Consider the following 24,394-nt stretch of genomic DNA (forward strand, 5'->3'; position numbering starts at 1 on the left):
GCTAATGATAATTATGTATGAGAGCGATCTTAGGCACCCGTTACACGCTCAATCCAGATCACGATCCAAGTCAGGTGACGGATTGACGAATCTTTATGTGGATCGTCGCGACATTAGATGGTCAATCCAGATCATATCAGTCCACTGTTCGACATTGTCAAATGCACACGCATTCATAACCACTAAATAGATCTGAATAAGAACAAATCTTGTGCAGCAATAATTATTGCCTGTTATTTGAAAAAACGCGTGAAGAGGAAATGCTGGGTTAAACCGTGGCTACTAAAAAGGAACATCTATACACATTGGAACTTGTTAGATGAAATTTTCTAGTACGGAAGAGGAAGAGGATTACGCAAATTACTACAGGATGAAGGAGGCATGTTTTGATCATCTGTTAAAAATGGTTACACCTGTGTGTTGTCGTCCCATACCATCGCGCTCCGAACGCAGACTGACGTAATTTGACATCATGTTACATTACACGATCAATCTGGATCTCGATCAAAGGATCGAGATCGTTGATTTCTAAAAATCTAGATATTTTCTGATCAGATTTTACGATCCGTCAATCAAATACATTACACAGTCAATCTGGATTGAGATCAATGATCATGATCAAGGATCACATTCTAGATTGAGCGTGTAACGGGTGCCTTAGAAGTTGACGCGTTTCATGACCTCGTGTTCCTGTACAGATTTAGATGCTGACGTTTATTATTATTATTTATTTTATGAATGCATATTAAATCGGACAATTTCTGTAATCTGTTATAATATCCTCGTAATATGCACATAAAGTTGCAGTTACGTGTCACCCTCTTATCCGCGATAGGTACTACGGCTTCAGATCAGGGTGTGAGTTAGGTAGATAATAAATAGCCTAGTATTATCGCGCAGTCTCTATTTCTCGTGTCGATGTAAATATAAAAAGTAAATAAGCCAAGTTTGTTACCAACACACGGAAAGCAAGGAGTACTTATAATATTGACTAATAATAAACAGATAAGGCTCAATGTCAACGATATCATTGAATAAAATGAGAATTAATTATGATGTGTCAAATAACTTTGCACTAACTATCGTATCGTAAACGGGTAGTCGTTTAAAGAACAATCATCATTTTGTTCTAGAAAAACGCACGAAAACATAACAATGCCAATTGCCACCCAAGTAATACCTAAAGATAAACACAGTAAAAGGTTTTGTTTTATTATAGACTAGCGGTCCGCCCCGGCTTCGCCCGTGGTACATATTTACGTTTTCTCTACATAAGAACCATCCTCGTACTTCAAGGAATATAATAGAAAAGAATTATCGAAATCGGTTCATCCGTTCACACGTGATGCCGTGACAACGCGAAACGGGTGCGGACCCGCCGCCTTTTTATAGCTCCCGCCGCGAAGCGCGTCGAACGCGGCAACTGATACACAAAAATAATCCTTATGGCATGTAATTTACGCGCGATGACTTATAGCGTATTTCATGTATAACTTTGGTGTTTCTACACCGATTTACATGATTCTTTTACTATAACCTGCCCAGGAGTATGAAGAATAATTGTGCCAAATTTCGTTAAAATCCGTCGTGTAGTTTTTGTTTCTATAACGAATATACAGACAGACAGACAGACAGACAGACAGACAGACAGACAAAAATTTTACTGATTGCATTTTTGGCATCAGTAGCGATCCCTTATCACCCCTTCATAGTTTTTTTTTAAATATATTTCATGTACAGAATTGGCCTCTCTACAGATTTATTATAAGTATAGATTATAAAGTACAGCCAGATTCGGAATCCACTGTATCTCTTCCGCTATAGATATGTTCTTCAAAGGGGTTTGAAACTTTTTGTATGGACGCTGGCATATCGACCTGCCGCCATTTTGATTTTTTTTCAAAATCGCGGCGCACGATTAAAGTGGTATGTATGGATAGAGGACACATAGACGAACAAAAAATGTCTCATAACATAGTACCCTAAAGCGTCACATTACCGAGATATTTGGAGGTAAATATTCACTTATGAGTACAACGACAAACACTAAAAATAGACTTATTACGTGTCTATATGCATAATATTATCTCCAAATAATCACTCCCAGGTAGATTATTATTATTACAGGAAGAAATTAGGTATTCATTACATTACTTACATTTTTATGTAATGTATGTATGTTTTTATGTAATGAATGTACCTACTTTCTTCCAATAAACTGTTAATTAATAATAATCTACCTGGGAGTGATTATTTGGAGATAATATTATGCATATAGACACGTAATAAGTCAATTTTTAGTGTTTGTCGTTGTACTCATAAGTGAATATTTACCTCCAAATATCTCGGTAATGTGACGCTTTAGGGTACTATGATATTAGACATTTTTTGTTTGTCTATGTATCCTCTATCCATGCATACAACTTTAATCGTGCGCCGCGATTTTGAAAAAAAATCAAAATGGCGGCCGGGTTGATATGCCAGAAAGTTTCAATGCCCTTACAAATTGGCTCGATTAAATGATCTCATCGCGAACTTGTGGTTGCGAGAGCGCGGTAGATATAGCCCTAAGTGGGTCAAGGCACGCTTGCAAGCCGCGCCAGCGTTTCCTACTTGCTGCTTAGTGTTTTCATTATAAAAAATTGCTTAGTATTATTGAAAACTGCCTTTTAGCACTAACATTCGAGAGGAGTGAATGAGACGCTTAAGTTATTCCCCACATTGGCGCGGGCCCGGGTTTAGCGACTTGCGATTGTTGTATTTACGTAAATGTTTCTAAATTAATTTTTGTTTCTAATTTTTAGTTAGAAGATAGATACGCTTTTGAAATGCTACAAATAAAATAGCTACGGTATTTCAAAATGCAAATACGATACTAATCTATGTTATTTTGAATATTGCATACACTTATTTAAAATTTAAAGAGGATTAAATATACCTCATTATACAGTGGGTACTTACGTTTCTGGACTAACAGGTTAATAGCATAGTACCTAATTACTGTTAACGGAAATTAGCTCTTCAGGTTTAAATAAGTTTGGAATTTGCGAAAATCATAACATGCAATAATCGTACCGTAACTGACTGCTCGTGCAGCCACAAGCACCTATAAATTGAAAACAAGGAAGACGCTCGTTATTTAGTTAAGAGGCAAACGTCGAATTATCTGACGAGATCCGAAACATTATGTCGATGAAAAAACATTTCTAAACGTAATCCAAATAACACGTGTAAATGTAACAAAAACATATAAACTTGTAACAATTTTAAAGCAGATATAATTATCAAACAATTCGCGATATGTGCCAATGACCACTATTGAAGGCATTGATTATAAACTAGAACAATTTCTTATTGGTCTTACGATAGGTAGTCATTATCTTTATTATTAGGGTCAAGGATTGAAAGCATACATAATCAGCAGAGTATATTCAAGCATTTATTGCGTTTTATATTTTCTTTTTTTGACCTATTTCAAATTCTGGCAATCGATTTTTAGGCAGTCATACCATACCAAGTAGCCTAAGCAATGACATTGATGGCAACATTCAAGAAGTGCTTCTAAAGAATATAAAATCAATAATAATAGTCACGTGCAAGAAATTTGCAATAAATTTTCCGTAAAATTCAAACGTAAGTTAAGAATCTATATTCTAGAGGAATTAACGAACTTACGAACCCTTAACAATAATCCGAGTTGGGACAAAATTTTACTCCGAGTTAGACATTTAGAAACAATGTAAACAAACAAACGAAATACTTAGATAAGAGCAGTTTGCACTAGTTAATATGCACCGACCCACTTAGATACCGGCTATCACCCGTTAGATATCCCCACCGCTTTCTCTAACCGTCTAAATTCACTTATCATTATTATTACTCGTGATTTATGAAGCACATTGAACTATTTTACAGTGATAGCATTATTGTCAATAACTGAGACACGGATGTTTATCTTCATTAAAAGAATACATACCTACGTATACATCATACGCATCATAATATGAAGCTTAAAATCAAAATCAAATAGTAATTTTTATTCAATATAAAAAAATAGATTGTTCCTAAATAAAATAAATACGAGCACTTAAAGAACAATGTATTATACTTCGAGCACGTATTTATACAGGGATTTATCTAAAGAAGAGTTGTGTGTAGCCTTGAAAAAGCCACATGAAATATGGTTTAAATATTTTTAAATGTATAATTCACAAAACAAGCGCCATTATCAGCTCCGATAAGTTAACCCTTTGTTACACAATCATGAGTCTAATACGATGATTAGTTGTTATCGCAATTGCTATGCGGAAATCATAATGCTAAAGGATCATAACCCGGTTAATTTTATTGAAACTACGTCAGAATGTCCTCTTTACAAGTCCACCGTTAATGTGAAAGGAATTTCCGATTTACACATAAAAAGCTATTTTTGGCGTATCTATCATATTTTTATCCTCAATAAGTCAATAGGTCTTACGTTTTACTTACATAAAACTACGTCAGCTATAGAAACAGAAAATTAAAAATATAATTTCTTAAAAATGTATGATAATAATTTCAAAGCTAGTCAGAAAAATGCCAAGAAATTCAGTATGCCTAACTTGATAGCTGATAGACCTATTATAATATTATATGAAATCTCTCAAACATTTCATTAATAGGAGGCTCTCTAAATTTTATGTGAATTTGCATTAATATTCTGAAACAACACATACAATCAAAATGGAACTTTAGTATATGATTAATTGGGTCTTTTTCTTTCCATGTACAAGACAGTTACGTAATTGTAACATTTTCGCTCGATTCATTTTTTATTAAAAAATTATGCCTTTTTTAAGGATTATCACATTTTTTGCACGCCTCATAAGCGAAGCGTTGAGGTGGGTACTACTGTCACTTCGCCCAAAACATCTGATTTTTCAAACTTAAAATGTCTTTATGTATCATACATTGCACTTGTAAGATAATACATACCCACACATATTAAGAAAAAACACTATTTTTAACGTTCATGATATTTTTGATGTCATTTTTGTTATTTAAACTAGTTAAAAAACAGTTTAAAAAAGTTCTGTCTTGGACGTCCGTGTGTCTGTATGTGCGGATCCTTTTTCTTGTTAACACGATAGCGACCGAAATACTTTACTAATCGAGTCTTTTTTTTTCTCTTACGCTTGAGTATGCTCAGGAATAGAACCCTTTCATTTTTCAGGGTCTGATTCGATGTGGTTTAATTGTTATTAAATAAACAAAAATAATAATTAATAAATATTTATTAAAAAAAAAAAATGAGGCGTGCACTTTTGGATTTTCCAAATTATTTAAAGATTTACCTGGACTGTATGTCTAAAATAAATGTTAACAGTAAGAAAACGCACGCGATATTCAACTTTATTACGGCTGTGTTAGCGTCTAGCACCGTAGCGGTCTAACCGGTCTCTCAGTGCCAGAAATTATGTAGGGAGCCTCCTCTTAAGCCCACGATGCAAAATTGAAATCATCACGAATTCTCCGTACAAAATTCCAGTCTAAACAGTTGCTCGAAAAATGATGAGTCCTAAAAATAAAACAACCTACAGTCGATGTTGTCAAATATTTTCCTCGAATGCTTATGGCCAATGTTTTCTCAGTAAATCGCTGCTTTTCTCACAAATAGCGACGCATAGCCGAACAATGATGCATCAGGCGTGACCTACAATGTAAGTGTCGTACAATCATCGGCTATAACATTGACTTTCACATTTGCAACGTGATGTAACCGCCTGCGATTAGGTAAATGCTGCTGGCCGCTTTCACCTCACTTTCACCGCCACTTCCGCAAACTCCTATCCATCGAAACTAATTTGCACAAATCGTTTCGTGCCAGCTATTTCCAATGTTTTATAAGTTTACGCTTCGATATTTATTAAGATTAATGAAATAGTTTTGTAGTTATGGAAACGAAGGAAAATTACGAGAATTAGGTATAGGTATATATTATATTGCGCTTTCAAGAATCATAGTTTCGGTAAAATTATTTATTTTTAGTTTTTATTGTAAACTTCTTTATCAATAACATAAATTAGTTTCTGGTAAAAAAAACATTGATGTGAATTTTTTTGAGTTTCATTGAGTTTTTTTTTTATTTCTATTTTCTACGAATAACACGACTGAATTTAGTATACTCAAGGATTTTAACGAACTAGTAATACAAGGAAACACATGTACAATTTCCAAAACTACGTCGATTTATCTTGACATTTACAGAAACAAACTTAGGAAACAAAGCATACTCGATAGTAAAAACTAAAATATGTTGGTTTATAAGGAAAAAAGTTCGTATGTAAATAAATAAACAACATAATCTGTTTCTTTTGCTAAGCATGTAAGATCTAAGCATGTAAAATTAATGTAAGATCGATTTATATCTAGGAAATATGAAATTCTATGACTCAGTGCGCGAGTATTACTGGAAAAAATTGATAATGGAAAATAATACAAATGTTTTGATATCCACAAAAACACTGTGACGTAATTTATTTCATAGAATTAAACACTTCTATTTTCGAGTAATACTTATCCTATCCTGGAAGTACGAGTATGATATTTATCTACCTAGCACTTATTTTATAAAAGTTGTGTATTTTGTACACAAAAATATGTTTTTTAATTATTTGCTGGGAACAACATGTTTTAAAATATAAATTCTAGTAGGTATATTGTTATCTGTGATACTTGTTTATAATCGTGTTGTACTTCAATACTTTTTATAAGAATTAAATTCAGACAAATGCAAAACAATGCTAATATTTCTAGGGAATTTTCTTAGCCTTTCAACAATATTATGTGCATACAAATTGTATTTTACTCCTCGTGCACGTTGCAGTACTTTGACATTGACCCATTGACCTACTAACGAGTTTTGTTTCATTTACACAGCTCCGATCTCTATCTTATTGACTGACACTAATGATTTTTTGTATCCCTATCGATTAACGTAGTCGTTAATTAGTTAATAGGTATTTAACTAAAGAATAATCGACCTCTATTCACGTGAATAGCTTTATTCCCGATATAAACACAATAGTAGTCACTGAAACCACTTCAGTTTTTATTCGATATTCGTCGATATTTGCTGGCATGAACAATGCAATTATTTCGTTTTAGGCTCCGACTTCTGATGTAACTTACAAACCGGTTTGGCATTTGAAAATTATTCTCTTGTAACCAGCTATTGACCTAGTAGCCTACAAACTGGAAGGAAAACGACTATGTTGCGTGTCACAATCGACTCACGATAGCTCGCTCATTTGCGGCTCGTTGAGATGGTGTTCGACTCACGGTTATGGAAAAGAGGAAGTTTCACTCAGGAAACGATTGGCTGATTTGCAATGCACCATTTTATTCATAGATAATGGTACCATTTTGCAGACATTGTAAACAATTGTGTGACAAATGCTTTTATAAATGACGAAATTTGTCACATTTTTATACATAAATATTATGAAATAATAGGAACCGGGAACGTGATAATTAATTACTATCGATAATTTATTAAGTTAACGTCATAAATTTGATAAGGACGACAACGCAAAGTAAACAACATCAGAATTCTCGTATAGAACGTTGGAGACATTCCAAATGAGCGCGGCTTGTTACAGTTCCTAAAATAGATTCTTCAGGTATTTTATCACGACCTATTTACATTCAGACAAATCGATTTTGTATGATCTGGCTTTAAGATAAGCAATAGTTATTCATCGAATGCTTTTCCTAAATAAATGTGTACAAATGAGAATGTTATATCATATTACAAAGGCCGATGGCCACCACAATAGCTTATTAATGTTAATCTGATACATGCGGCGAATACAGGAAGTGTAAGTTACTATGCAAGTCTTCCATCCTCAATAAACAATGCGGATCTAATAATAGAGGGCGTTAGAGCGCTCAATCGAAAAATAGAACGCGAATGTAGGGCACAGGCGCGCCTGCGCATCTCGCCGCGGATCGGAGAAATCTGACTCGAAATCATCGTTAATTTAAAAACACCAGCTGTTTTTATTGTCAAATGTAAGTGCTACTAAAATTAAACCGAAAAATTCCATCCGAAATGATTTTTTATTTACTTCGCTGTATGTTTTAGGAGTTTTGATAAAAATGGCGTTCAAATCATATCGCGACATAAGGTCACCTTGTATTTTTATATTGTAACATTTTTTTCCAATAATTCTTTACAGATATCAATATCTAATTGTAGGTATGTATTGCGTTATAATATTTTGCACGTTTAATATAATCTTCTCGTTAAAGAGTAAAGACACGCAAGGTTACTTTACGGAAAGTCTGCTTCGGATAGTAAAATTGATGTGACCTTGCCTTGAAAATTCCTTCCGCGACGTTGCATTTGTTTTATAGCAGCTTTGTTAGTGTTCTCTTTACATTTTGATCAACAAACTATGCTGTAAACGTTTTAACTTTTAGGGAAATAAAATAGTAATTATAAGTTCTATGAGTCAGTATGAAGAGTTATAAAAACAAATCCGACGCGTGGAATGTAAATATTTTTTTTGCTTTGTTAGTCTTCGTAAACAAACGGAATAATAATTAATCGTCTAACCACTTAAGTATATTCTATTTACTAATTTGTGATACCAATACTTCCTTGAGCTTGAGCTTAAGTTATTTATCTAAAATATTATATTCACTGAAATTTCTTATGAAAAGACCTTCAGATAGATTTTATGAGGAATAACTTCTTTATAGATGCAATTTATTTAATGGCTTTAATTAGCAGCAATTGAATGTTAATCATTTAATCAATATAAAGTAACGGTATACACGGTTTAAAGTAACTATTGAACTTATAAGATAATACAATTTGTTAGAATAGCTATATTCTTTGAGATACAATGTGTGCTATTTGAGAGCTAAATGCTATATAATTTTATGTTTATTACATATTACTTATACAACAAAAATAGATCATATTTTATTGTGTACACGTGCATGTCTAGTAATACTTGCATATAACGTTTAGCTCAATGCTAATTATTGCGGAGTTTTTGTAAATAACCACTACTATCTTAATTAAATAAGAATACATAAACTAAGGTTAAATTAAAGACAATAAATTCATTAAGTGTTCGTTACTTGGAACTAAAGATTTAATATGAAATAATTTATCTTTCAACTATATTTAATATTAATAATATACCTTTAGATAAATAAATAAATACATTTCACGGAAGTATTTCAACTTTTCAATGTTTTTATTAATTCCCCTTTTGCGAGACTCATTACGGATATTTATATCTCATTCCGACAGGGAAAAATGTTTGTAAATTAGTCATTGTTTACATGATTATTGAAATAAGAAACAGTTTTCCTTATTTGTCTATCAATTCAATTAAATGGCACCCCATACCCAACATTACTTATTTGATGCTGTAGCAAGGGCGACGAGAGGATATAATTTTCGTTCCCCTACTCTCTCCCTATTGAATGGGCCAAATAAATGCCAATGTATGCGTAGAAGGCAGTTATTGCTGTCTACCATAGCTTTACGTATTGGAGGGTGTCAAAATAAATGGACTTTGAAATTACGTGTTCAAACACTGAAAGGGATGTCTTGTTATTTGACGCTTTTCTAATATGTTAATAATCAACAATTTGGTTACGTTATGGATCTTAAATCAATAAAGGCTGATATTAATCGCACAAATTATAGAAGAATTGGAAAATGTTTAGTTGCAACTTCGTTTTCTTTATGACATGGAGAACAAGGAGGGGAAAAATTTTAATTTTGAAGACAATAATTCTAGGGTTAAAATTTTATTTATTCCAGTTATGAGCCTATAGTAAAAAGAGAGTATTGTAGTTATAGTCCGGGATACATCGCCCATTTTTGCAAGTGATTACTATCAAGCTAATTTTTCGTGAGTAGCTTTATTTTGATGAGATGCCCAATAATTTCATGTACGAAACTCTCGATTGTGGTAGCTTACAGAGGTAACAAGGATAAAAAATTTTGATTTGACGGTTCTCAAATATTTATTACGCAATTTGTAGGACAATATGTCTGTTGAATTATATAAGTATTAAATAAGTGAAAATAAAAAAATCAGCTGGTTAGTAATCATTTATGATGACTTCGTTATCGATACACATTGGAAAGGGGGACTCTTTGATCAAACCATAGATTTTGTAGGACAAATATTTTTTCGAATAATTTAGATAATTATCTTGAGATTGAACAAAAAAAAAAACATTCAGTTAGTAATTAATATTTAAGAACCATCAAATCAAAATATTTTATCCTTGTTTCCTCTGGTAGCTACCACAATCGAGAGTTTCGTACATGAAATTATTGGGCATCTCATCAAAATAAAGCTACTCACGAAAAATTAGCTTGATAGTAATCACTTGCAAAAATGGGCGATGTATCCCGGACTATTAGCTCCGTTGACGACGATTCCGAACGTTATAGGGTCACAAACTCGTGAACTTTCATCTTTCTACTAACTGTATGTACCAACTACATATCGATTTTCAGAATAAAAACGTCCATTAGTCTTTTTGATATGAAGGTACATGTAGGTAGGTATATATAGGGCATGCACCCGGGTTTACCCGGTTCCGAAAAACCCGGGTAAACCCGGGTTTTTTGATGATCTTGAGAACCGGGTCTGAATAATATGAAACCCGGTTCTCCCGGTTCCGACCAAAATATTAAAATATAAAGTATTATTTATATTTTGCTGCATTATTTTAACAAATTTATTCTTTCTGGCAACGTCAGACTCACGTGCATCGCGAATTTTCGTGCCACGCCTCAAGCTTGGCTCTATATAACCTAACTATAACCTTAGATGCTATAGGTTTCCTACGGTTGTATTTATTATTATTATTATGAGCCATGGCTGTCCCACTGCTGAGCAAAGGCCTCTCTTCCCTCAATCCATTTCTCCCTATTTTGAGCAATTTTGCTCCAATCTGCTAAATGGGAATCAAGCTCGTCCCGCCATCTTGTTCTGGGCCTACCACGCAGCCTTTTGTCCTTGTTGGGGATGCACAAAGTGGAAATTTTTGGCCACAACTCCTCCACATTCGGCAAACATGGCCAGACCAGTTCCATTTCAGCTCAGCAGCTTTATGAGCTACATCGATTATCTGTGCGCAGTATCTCATTTTGGACGCGATCCGTAAGTTTTACGCCCAAAATACTGCGCTCCATCTATCTTTGCCAAACCCCAAGTGCGAACTTTTGGCGATCAGTCAATGACCAAGTCTATACACCGTAGGTGAGGATGGGTAAGATGCACATGTCCATGAGTCTTCGCTTTAGTGAAAGAGGCATCTTTCCTTTCATCAGCTCTTTCATGGACCAAAAGCTTCTCCAAGCGTTCTCAATACGTTTACCAATTTTTTTATCCTGTCTTGCTTGGAAAGAAACTATTTGGCCAAGATAGGTATACTCATCGACGTATGCAACTGACCCACCCTCGACAATGATGGTGGTTTTGGTGCTATTAGTCATTATCTTTGTTTTGGTCATGTTCATCGTAAGTCCAACCCTAAGCTTGCATCGCTCAAGTCTTAGAGCATCGTTTGCAAAAAAAAAATGGGCTTCGAAAATGACAAAATATAATAAAGGTTACAGAAATATTTTTATTAGATTTGTCGTGAATTTGAAAAGCTGTTGATTTTACTGTTTCACATAATGATCCAGCCATGTTTTTGTTTTTGGTATTAAGCTGAAATTTATATCGAATACTCAAGTCTACGGTCCCTTGATGCTGTGAAGAAGTCAAACTCACAAGCCAGCGCATCAAAAGATACAGTCGTAAATGCTGAAACTTTTCACAAATTTCGACATTTACATGGAATTCAAAACCTACAGGGTACTTCTCATGAACACAGAGCCTTGAAATTTGGTAAAAGTAACGTCTTATAACACAGATAAAGGAAAAATTGGGTTTACAGTTTGCAGTTGATGAATAAGGTTTAAGTTTATATGCGATATTATGATAACAAGGTACTTTTTTAAGACTGATAAATAAAGAGAAGTATTGAAATTTTGTTTCTTTATTAATTTAATAAAATAAGACACAAGCCGCGTAAAATAAAAGGCCCATCAGGTACTTTTACATTTACTTTTGTTTTATTTCGTATTTTTTTCCGAGGTATTATAAAAGAACCGGGTAACCCGGTTCTACCCGGTTCTGAGCTCGATTTGGAACCGGGTTTCAAAAACTTGGAACCGGACTCGGTTCTGCATGCCCTAGGTATATAGTGTCTGTATAGCTTTGTATTTTGTATGTAAAGACTTATGTATATTGATGTGTTGGTGGAACAATGTTAATGATTACATAATAATGCTAAGTTATGCGTCATCGGGTTTTCAGAAAGGTGAATAACTTATAAATTGTGGAGTTTTTCACATAAGTTCAAAACAATACCGTCGCGTAGTCTGCGTCGTTTCCTCGTAATGTTTTTCTAAAACGAGATTAAATACCTCCTTCAGTCGTCAGCTTACAGGCATGCTCATCAATCGAATATTACTTAAAAAATGTTGAATGAAAATATCTGGGAGAAATTAAAAAAAAAAAAAAATCGGCGACAATATTGACATTCACCATCATGGGAAGTTTAATTTTAATAAATTAATAATTATTAATTAATATAAGTTTAATTTCACCATATAATTGCCACTTGAGTTTATTAATGACCTGATATGGTAATATCATACCTATATTAAATTATTTAAATTACATATTCGTCATCTTTATTTCTTTTTTAGAATAGTTTAATTTATCGTCTATTTTATGGGACTAATAAAATATGTAGTTCATTCACTCTTTTAGGCAAAGAAATGGTTATATTTTTGTTATAATTTTAATGACGATACATAGGCATTTGACAAATGTAAATGGGTGATTTCCAGTGATATTTACTACTGGTTCGCACAGTTTTTAGATAAGACAAAAAAATATATGAAGTTTCGTTTCACCTTGTTTCGCGCGCTTTAGGGGCATTGACCCGACACATCTGTGCCGCGTCATGTACGTAAATAGTGTTACCCACACACAAATATTGTTTTATCGATCAAAAAGATATACCTAACACTTTATCTTAATGAATTATTCACATCCTTCCCAGAAATAAAGGATTAAATTATTGATTAGATACTAGAAGGTGTGCCATTATAACTGAATTGACGAGGTTCGACAATGTTCTCAATTTCCGAGTAAATTAGTCATCATCTAATGTAATTATCATAAATTAATTGCATTACAAATTGTTTGTTCTCTTCAATTAACAGCTTTTTTCATCTTATCTAAAGCCTAAGTAGAAAATTTTATCAGTGACAAGATATACGATACCTATTACAAATTGGGTTGTAAATTTTAAAAACAACAAATTTTGCGTTTCTTTCGAACAATACGGGTTAATACTTATTCATATTATGTAATCAACACGAACCATTCCTATAGCAAGTACCTATTACTCGGAATATAATGAGTAATGACTGAATGTAATTTGTCAAACATGAGCTTAAATAAGGAATTTTAATAATTTTGTGAACTTAACACCGAGACAGCCCACCAACTACCAAGATAGCAAGACTAGCTTATTTAAATCTAACGTGTGATTTTTATTCAAGTAGTTGTGTAATATATTTAATCCTGTTTACAGAATAGCTATTGTAATATTTTGTATTCAACAAAGGCACTTTACAAGTCAATTCACATGATATACTGAATCGTATATTTATCGATGAATGTACTATGTGGGTCAATGTTCAATGGAATTTATGAGAAATTTAAATATTTTTATACAAGCTTATCAATTATCAACTTTGAATGCAGATTACTGTATAATAATGACCAAGTTAATAATCTGCTATCACTAATGTAATATGTACACATACAATATAACTTTTATCATGTCAACTAAACTGCATTTTAGGAAGAGACAAACTACAATTATTATTAGTTATGAATAATAATTAAATTATATTGAGAAAGACATGTCATTAAAGAAATAATTTAATTCTTCCAGGTGGCGTTGATCCAGTAAACAGAGAAATGAACGAACTCGGGTGCTTCCTTTCTCACCAAGCAGGGTAGCCGTCGTGAAGGTAATATTTATTGTTACTTTATTCCTAACGAATAATTTTATTTTCTACTTAGAAATTGTAACCGTGCATTTATATCAAACAAACATAGAGCTAGAGCTAGAGCAATAGTATTTTCTCGTGATCTTTTAGTGTAAACGAAAACTCGTATTCTGTGTTGTTCAGTACATTGCACAGTATCTTTTCAATCGCATTGGGAACAACGGAAGAATGCTCTACGCCTGTTTACACTAAAAGATTTTGACATAGTGGAGTCACTCATTCTAATAAGCATTCGTTTGTTTGATGATACAAATACACTGTAAGAAGATATTGTGATACTGGTCCAATTGATAGGATACAAGATAATATAACTTATACATGGATCGGATTGAGTCTAGGCTATTTTTATCTTTATCATCGAATGCGTAGACGTTAGCAACAGTTTCCGGTATCACGAAGAGCTCGAGCAGTAAGAATTGGAATTCTTTTAAAAATAGGTCAGATAAGCTGCAGGTTATCAGATTATATCACTGCTTTCATGAGCTAGGCGGCAATTTCCTACTGAGATATTTAAAAATTCGTATAATATTAATAAAGGAGGTATGTATGAGTGAAATTTAAGTGATTGATTTGATTTTTAAGGAGTAGGTAGGTATAAGTAATATTATGTTTCTTCAAAATAACGTACGTCACATGTCTCTCAGTAATATTAATATATATATAATTAAATATTTAATAGAATAGATATACATAATTAAATATTTAATAGATGGTAATACAATACAGCAAGACTAATACGATTCTATTTCTGTATATCGATTTATTATTACATTTACTAGTCTAGTTGCGATATTCAAACTTGGAAAATATCAAAATAATGAGCATTTTATATTATGTATAGTCTATTCAGAAAATGTTTTCACGTGTGAAATTCTATATTGAACATTTACGTATACGAAACATAAACAATCTAAATCATAATATAAATTAACTACGTAAACACAGGCACAAAGAACTTCACAGGCGGGCTGAAGTTGGCATTACTGTCATTTTGCTCATGATAGTAGTTCTTATTTCCGTGGGATAATGAATATTTTACATTGTACGAATCGACTCATGCCTAACTTCAGCCCGACCAAAAAGATTGGAGAGTATAGAACTGTAGAATGAATACGATTAACTGTTTTGAATCCGTCGTCACCGCTGGTAAGAAATTTACCATACTTCGACGTGATCTTTCAATATGAGATGTCAAGTTCAGTTTTTTTTAGATTGTTTAGAAAATAAGTGCACATGCGTTTATAAGAGTATCCATTTGATTAAACCATTCATCAGAACTAATAATGAAAATGGATTTAATAAGTTTTATATATAGCTAGATAAGCTTTCTCGATAATATCTTTTGATACTACGATTACGAAACTCGGTGCTGAACAATAAAAAATAGTATTTATCACAAGTAAAAAGTTTTCACGCGAAAATATTTATAAGTGGGTGTGCGTATTGTGCGTGAGGTTGCCGTTGTCGGTGGCGGGCGGCGAACCGAGGGCGAAGAACGCTCAAGGGCAGCCGACGGGTAACGACCCCATCGCTCACTCAACTATATTATATTTGACTAATATGCACTTGACTAAGTGTTACGAAAAGTTTTCGACGAAACGGAATAAATGTGCTTATATTTCAATATTTAATTAATGTTAGGTAGTCTTCTCGAATATACGAGCACTCTATGCTAAAAATAGTTAATCAATTAATACCTTATTATATTTTATTATAATATACTAGCGGTCCGCCCCGGCTTCGCCCGTGGTACATATGAAAAATAGATGTTGGCCGATTCTCAGACTTACCCGATATGCACAGAAAATTTCATGAGAATCGGTCCACCCGTTTCGGAGGAGTATGCAGACTAACATTGTGACACGAGAATTTTATATATAAGATGTATAACGCAAATATACTTACTAATTGGAAAATTATCCTTTTCAGGTTTCCAGCAGAAACGGAAATCGTAGCATGGATGTTTCTTTCAACAATGTTCTGGAAGGGACGCGCCAGTATTTTATGGGAGTGCCAAAAGCTCAAGAAGGTTCAGGACAATCCATGTGGCCATCGGGAACTCCGCCAGAAGAAGGCACTCCAGCAATGTCAGGGGCACCAGCACCGTCATCGCGCCCACCGTCCGCTGCTGCGGCACCGCCATCTACGCCGACACCAACACCAGTTGTAGTTCCTCCACGCCCACCTTCGGAACCAATAGAACCCGAACCACATATAATACATAAGGCTACTGTGATGCGAGAAGCTGCAGAAAAACGACGCGAACAGCCAGAGCCCGAAGATGAAGAAGAACCAGTTGGCGCTATTTCACCACCTTCTCATATTATACGCAAACCGACAGCACATACATTACCGTCGCCAGCTCCAGCACCCGCGGCACCCTGTCCTTCGCCAGCAAGGCCACCGTCGACAGCTCCGTTGCAACCACCTCAGGCACCGGAACCAATAGAAACTCAACAATATCGAGCTCCGGTACATCGAGGTCAAACTCCGACAATAAGACCTATCGAAGATTTTGTGTCCGGACGCCCACCTGATCCATATCCTGCGAGTAGATCAGCAGATCCATATCCTCGCTATCAATATGAAACGTCTATAGCAGACAGTAGTAGGAACTCTCACGGACCTATAGTTGCATCCCCACAACCATCAACAATTTTACGTCAAAGTCCTCAAACTTATGCACGTATGTCCAGTACAATGACACAGCATACTATTCAACGTTTAAATGACACTAGTGCTTCTAGTCCAACAGCGCAAAGGTATGTTATGCAGCCACAAGCGCCACCACCGCATAACGATCGCGTTCCACCAATATATCATCCTCAGGCATTGCCTCCAACTAAACGCATTACATCTTCTGGTGGTATGTATGCAACATTACCACAGCGTCGTGAAACCACAGCCTCCATCCCGCGTACTTCACATTTTGAGACGCATCCATCATTACCTCAAAGAAAATACGATCCCCAACATACGTATTCGGGATATCGGCCTACTACGTCAAATTTGCCACATAAGACAAATCACAGAATGGAACCCATCCAACCTTTACCATATAAACATAATGTACCAGATACAATGAGCTCGCATTATTCCGTTAGATCTGATCGCACTCCTGCGCCTATACCACCACCACATCTACACGATTCAAGAATTCAAGGTCGCGTAGATTATATTAATAAAAGTGTACCTTTAGATTCAAGAAATAGTTACCATTATCCTGCACCTTCTACATCTTCAACAAGATATCATCAAAGTGCATCCGTTCCGATAGTTCAAAACAATTCGTCGGTGCCCGTGCGACCCCCATATCGGCCAGCTGTCGCGCCGAAAACGAACTATGCCTACACAGCCACAAATCAAATACAGACATCTCCGTCTCGTTCTACTATTAAATCTGGATACCCAAATCAACAAGCAAGAATGACTGTTTCAGTTACATCATTAGTAAACGAAATGAATCAAACTAAACAAAAGCGAGAGTCACCATTAGATCTCTCTGTGAAAACAGTAAAAAATTCGGCTGACTCTTCTACAACTCAAGATGATGTTATTGATTCCATGTCAATGGAAAATAAATCTTTACCACTGCAACCTCGATTAACAAATAATAGACATGTAGTGACTGATCGATTAGTTTCATCGCATAAAGTTGATTTTGCGCCTGATTTTGCGCAATATAGGGAGCGACTTCGATATGGGGCAGCTTCTCAACAATGTCACTCACCTATTCGATATAATGGATCGTATGAGAGTGCTCGATTAATAAGTGATAATTATCCTACTGAATCTCGTCACCAAGTTTATTCTGAACGAGCAAAGTACAGTAGTTCAAGTATAAGTCGAAACGACTATGTTCCTCGAATAGATCTTACCAGACCTTTGAATGATGATAGAATACGAGAAGATGGCAAAGTCATTGAGAGAAAACGTATAGCAGGACCCGCTGTTAGCAACATTCCAGAAAAAATCCCCAGACGTGATGCTTGGCCAGCTGATAGTCGAGGGGAAAGGCTTAATCAATCAGCTAGGGAACAGCGTGATTTGATGAGCCGTCCAGTTTACGACTACACTAGTCATAAAAGATTTGAAACTTATCAACATGACATCAAACATCCCGTACACGTTTATCATGATAGTCATGTGAATGTGAATCCAGCTTATTCTAGAAGCGCATATCCGACAGAAACGCCAAGGGAGGTAAATGATTTTCATGCTCACTACCAAGATAAGTATTTCTCGAATCGACATATAATACAAAAAATTCCAGGCAGAGACACACTTCCTCAACATGTAGATACCCCAGGTACTTTTCAACATTCAGATAAAAATGTTCGCAGTCTTCTAAGGATAAGCTTAGAAACAAGACAGTCTGCTAATTTAGAAAATGCTAAATCTAATACATCAGTTCCTGATCTCATTGTTATAGATGATGTGGATGATTCTGTGATAGAAATAACGGACCTAACTAAAGACAATGCTCATGAGGCATGTAACAAAAATATGTCCAAAGTTATTCAAAATAAAGTGATACCAAGTTTAGGTAATCACATACAAATGCCCAAAGCCATAGATTCTATACCATGTGATTCAGAATATCAACGATTTGATAGCTATGACAACAAAAGTAAATCGCCTGAAAGTGATGTGGCATCTAGAATAAGAACTAAAGCTGAACTCAAGGTTATGCCACCATCACAAGACAATTCTATTAAATTAGAATCACGTCCAAGTACACAACTCAACAATAATGATAAGGAAAAAGTTCTTCCAAAATCCCAGAAACAACATCTATTTAATCAAATTCGTGAGGATAATTTACGTTTAGAATCTGTCATAAAAAATGAAAAACCAAATGTCGAAGTCTCTTTAGCAGAAGTAAAATCAGAACCAATGAATATAGAAGAAATAGAAAAAGATGCAGTCATGTCTATAAAAAGTGAAATAAACCTTGATATTCATGATAACAATCCTATAGAAAATGAAAGTGTCGACGATTTGGACATGGATTGGGCTACTGCCTGTGAGAGTTTTGTTGAACAATTAAAATCTGGATGTCATAAAAAGAAAACTAGAAAGTCCGATACATTCGATAGTAATGAATTTGAATTAAAAAATAGCAAAGCTATAAGCGAGAATGGCAGCCATACTTCAGAAAGTATTTTAAATGAAATACCTTTAATTAATATAAAGCAAGAACCAATAGAAAAAGAAGAGAGTACCAGTTTAAGTGAAGTACCTGAAGAAATAATGGTAAAAAGCAAGGAAGATACAAAAGATATAAAAAGTAAGCCTGATAAAAAAGCCGATAGGCATAGCGAAAAACCTATAAAAAGCAAAACTCAAAATAAAAATAAACATAAAAGTAAAGGTGAATCAACATCATCACCATCTATATCAATAAAGAAAGAAAAAGATTTAAGCGTTCCGCTGAAAACAACTATAAAAGAAGAGTCTGAATCAACGGATGACGACGAGCCATTGATTAAAAGTAAAATTTTAAAAGAAAAAGAGAGACACGAGCAATTAAAATATCAGTTGCTCAAAGATCTATCGGAAAAATCTGCTATCGTAAAGCTCGAATGTTGCGATGCCAGTACAAGAAAATCTTTAGATTCTACAACCAAAGAAAAGTCAGATAAACCTATTAAGTCTAAAGCAACTCGATCCTCAGTAAGATCAAAAAATAAAGCAGTATCTGTAGAAAATATTAAGTGTGAGGTAAACGACGGGTCTAGTTCTGAAAGTGAGGAAGATACTCTAAGCAACAGATTAAGAACTCGAAAAAATACAAAAACTGAAGAAAAATCACCATCCACGACCAAGACATCTGCCAAAACTTCTCCGTCGAAAAAATTAGAAACTAGCAGTACTAGTAATAGTTCAACTCCAGTTAGGAAAGCTGGCTTCGGCGATGGATCAGATTTTCACCCAGGTTGGGAAGAAGAACTTTATAGATATAAAAGATCATTACGGATGCCTACAAGGCTGATAGCCATTCCAAGAGGTCGCTCAGGTGGTCCTTTTGGTAAAGGATCGAATGCTCATTTCACGCGCGGTTCTACTTCTCTCCCAGATTTAGATCCTATGCCCTTATCTCCGGCACCTTCTTCCGCACCATCTGCTGCCACAGATGAATTGTATAGACGTCCTGAAAAAACTACATTGGACAGCGATTTAGAATCAAATTCTAGTTATTCAGCTCATAATAGGCTTCATTACGATTCTGAAGCTTCGACGTCAACCGTACTATCTTCGACAAAGCCTAGAAAGAGTGGAAGTTCTATCGTTGATGTTCTTATTCAAAGATGTGGAAAAAGAGAAGGCTCTAAAAAGCGATCAAAAGACAGAGAAGAGAAAACGCCAAAAATTTTATCAAAATCTTCAAATATTACAGAACTTTTACCCACCCCGAGCTTAGGTCTGCTTAAGAACGGTCATAAGGGTAATTTAAGTGGCAAGAAAGAAAAAGTTTTAGAAGATATATTTTACTTAGGGGCTTTTAGAAAAGAAACTGTGACTGCCTTTAGAGATGCATTCATCAAAGATACAGATGGATTAATTGGTGCTACTGAAGAATTTGCTCCCTTAATTCTAAAATCTAGAACAAGAACAGAAAGTCGAGTCTTAAAGCAAAGAGCAACTATAAAAGAAGTATTTGGTGATGATAGGCCCGCTTCTGCCCCACCAACATCTTGTAGAGATGATTGTATAGAAGATGAACCAACAATTGAAGTTAAAAAAGAAAATGAACCAAAACCCAAATTGAAGCCTAAAATATTAAAACACAAATTAAAACGAAGGTCCAGTTCTATCAGAGATGGTCTTAGAAGTACTAAATCCTTAAAAGGAAATGATGCTAAAGGGCGAATGATGAGATTAAAAAAACGAAATAGTATCATGAAATCTTTATCAGGCAAAAGAATGAAAGAAATATCAAATAAAGTGAAAAAGGAAAAAAGCCCCACACCGGAAGAAAAAAATAGTTCAAAAGAAGAAAGTAGTTCCGTAGCTAATCCTGAAGGTACTACAAAAAGGCGATTAAAACGCTTATTCGGTAGAAGAAAATTGAGTTCGGGGTTCGACTACATTAGAAAAAAGAAGAAAGTTATACGTAAAGAGGAGAATGGGAATAAAATTCGTCGCCCAGCGCCCAAACCAACACCAGAATCCGTCCATGACATCCAAAAAGAGATTAAAGGCTGGTTTATCAATAAAAGCATTGGAGAAACGCACCTTCACCGGGCTGCTAGACTTGGCTTTACTGTAAGTGTCCATAATACTTTGCTTATTTATTTATATTAAATAAAGAATTGTTAATAATGAGTTGATCTTGTTACAGGATTGCGTAGCTTACTGTTTAGAAAAAATGGAATCCGATCCTTCAGCAAAAGATAATGCTGGTTTTACCCCATTACACGTAGCTGCCGCAAAAGGCCATGTGAGGATTGCTAGATTACTTCTCCAATATGGTGCTAATGTTTCTGCGGCCGCCCAAGGAGGAATTAGGTAATTTCTTCGATTTCCATTAAATACTTCAAATTTCAAATATTCTTAATAATGTTAACTGACTTCACAGTGTTTTGTTTTTATTAATTAAAACTGTATAAATTTCAGACCTCTTCACGAAGCGTGCGAGAATAGTCATATAGAAGTTATCAGACTTTTATTATCTTATGGTGCGGATCCCATCCTTGGAACTTACGCTGGACAAATGCCTGAAGAACTAGCAGAAGGGATGGCCGCTAAACTAATACACCTACACATAGAAGATGTTCAAGGGCGATCCCTTGATCCATGGAGATTCCCCCCGCCTAATGAAATTATTGGTTAGTTAAATTCACAACATATTCTGCTTTGGAATTTTGTATTTAGCGGGTTGATTTTCATGGTTACCTATGTTTTTCGGTCTTATTTAGATCGAGAAGAAATTGGATGTGAGCCATTGTCGTCGCCGCCGCCAGCATCACCACCGCCGACCCCAGATGCTACAATGGAAATTCAATGTACCGAGACTCCTCTACCACCGTTTTACAGTCTACGAACCGCAACTGGTCAGCCTGCGGATGGATTGTGGTGTTTATTACAAGACGTTACCAATATTCTACAGGTGAGTATTTTTATCATTAATTTATCGTCTCATTCCACTTCTTTTTTAATATTCAGTAACAGTATATTTTATCCAAGCTAATAAAAATGTTAAGTAGGTTCCTCATCAAACGATCTAGTTATTGATTGTTATTTTTTTTGCAGATTAAGTCAAAAGAATCTTTACTCAAACAAATACACTGTGGTTCGGGTTCGCCTAAAGAGCTACTGCGTGAAATACGAACTCAAGAATTCCTAGAACGAGCCCAATGCCATCAACTTCTGTGTGCTGGAGAGAAAGTCAACGTGCGCGCTTCTAAAGTCGCTTTAATACGGGTCACAGATAAACTAAGACAGCTGTTAAAAATTGAAACAATACTGGTCAGCTGACATTAAAACTCTATTCCTATATTTAAATCGATATAGTCAATTATCGCATCGAAATTTAAAATCATCACAATTCCTTGTAAAGCAGAATGTATGATGATTTATTTATGAACAAAATATCCTGAGAGATTCGAGATGTAACTTATAAGGCAGCCGTTATAGTATCCCTCCCATACGACTGCGTCGGATGTAACATATTTTGTATCGTATTTATGAATAAATATAATTGTATATAATGTAAATATAATGTAAATTTAATCGCAATTGTAAATAATAAATGTCGCTTTAAATGTAAAATATTCTCATGGGTGCTATTTAATGTTGGTGTTTGGTAATCGGTTAGTTAATTGAATATGAAAATTTGTTGCGAGAATAATAGTTATTAATTTAGAAATTAAAAAGTTATAGTTACCAGAAACTAATTTAATTATAAGACTAGCATAATTTAGATTTGATTGTGCAATAGTATACGTGCGTGTTGAACGCGTAGTAGATGAATTTCTATGAAAGATTTGGGAATTAACGTTCGCAACAATCGTTGAATTGATTCTATTTTCTTTTAGAAAACTGAATATCATACTTATGTGTATTTAAAGCGAAAACCACCATAAAGAGCAGATTGATATTATGTATATTAGTGACGTAATTAATTTATGTGGAGATTTTTGTTTTTATTATTATACTACATTACTACTACTTACAAAATAATTTGCTCAACTTCTTCTAGGAATGATATGACGGTGGGACGCCCCAGTGGTTTTACTCATAAACATCACAATGTTGTTAGGAACATAGTATAATAAAAATTAATTTAAAATATTATATAATATATCAAATTATAATTCCTAAAAATCATAGACCACTTTTTATCACAGTCATTTTTTTAAAAGTGCTATATTTTTGTTCTTTGTTAAGTTTGCTATTTTTGCCGTGTAATATTTATTTTCTGTACAATTATTCCACAAATATTAAAGTAGTGTTGTTATTATTAGTTATATTACGGTCCAATAAAAAAATAGGTAAATTATGAATTCATATAGCATATGCATTATGCATATCGAAATGATAATATGTACATAAGATAAACAAATTATTTTTTAAATTATTTTAAAAGAAATCAATGATAAATAACAGCTGGCATCAAATGTATAATTTATTTATTGAAACAATTTAGCTTGCTATGAGGACTTTACCAATATTTTATAAAAGATTACAAATGGATGTTCCATTACACATTAGACCACACATGTTCCGCCCTATAATTTTTATGGAGACAAGAAACTAAGAAGTACACGATAAATCTGTGATGAACTATTATTAGGAGGGTAATGTTGCGTGCGGATAATGCTGAGAAATTTCATAGAATGTAATTGATGTTTTATACGATTGTATACATTTGAATTTGTGTAATAACTATCAGGCTTAGACCTTAGATTTACCTTTAATATAAGTATTATAATGATTAATGACACGATATTTCTTGTTGGTAAAATAAATAAAAATCAATAAAGCGAACAATCATACTGAATACGTCTTTTAATAATTCCCCTTAAAAACGATTTTTTTAATTTGTATAAGGTAAGGAAAATATTCTTGGTGTAAGGTAAAATAATTTGGAAAATCCAAAAGTGCACGCCTCATAATTTTTTTTTAATAAATATTTATTAATTATTATTTTTGTTTATTTAATAACAATTAAACCACATCGAATCAGACCCTGAAAAATGAAAGGGTTCTATTCCTGAGCATACTCAA

The 24,394-nt window shown here is 34.3% G+C and overlaps 1 protein-coding gene across 4 annotated transcripts in view; it reads left to right on the plus strand.

Moving 5' to 3' along the window:
• Nucleotides 1-24,167, plus strand: part of LOC149485357 (uncharacterized) — a 50,799-nt gene extending 26,632 nt beyond the window's left edge. For all 4 annotated transcript variants that reach the window (XM_089700157.1, XM_089700159.1, XM_089700158.1 and 1 more), the window contains 6 exons: nucleotides 14,044-14,122; nucleotides 16,091-21,430; nucleotides 21,507-21,673; nucleotides 21,782-21,993; nucleotides 22,084-22,274; nucleotides 22,418-24,167. In XM_089700157.1, the coding sequence (XP_089556283.1) occupies nucleotides 16,118-21,430; nucleotides 21,507-21,673; nucleotides 21,782-21,993; nucleotides 22,084-22,274; nucleotides 22,418-22,642 (6,108 nt within the window). In that variant the 5' untranslated portion in view covers nucleotides 14,044-14,122; nucleotides 16,091-16,117 and the 3' untranslated portion in view covers nucleotides 22,643-24,167. The remainder of the gene's footprint in view (nucleotides 1-14,043; nucleotides 14,123-16,090; nucleotides 21,431-21,506; nucleotides 21,674-21,781; nucleotides 21,994-22,083; nucleotides 22,275-22,417) is intronic.
• Nucleotides 24,168-24,394: the final 227 nt, after the last annotated feature.

The sequence above is a fragment of the Colias philodice genome, chromosome 10 (genome assembly GCF_061535455.1).
Source record: "Colias philodice isolate Cphi_HAF_F1 chromosome 10, ilColPhil1 Martin Lab GWU primary, whole genome shotgun sequence".
In the NCBI taxonomy this organism is placed as follows: domain Eukaryota; kingdom Metazoa; phylum Arthropoda; class Insecta; order Lepidoptera; family Pieridae; genus Colias; species Colias philodice.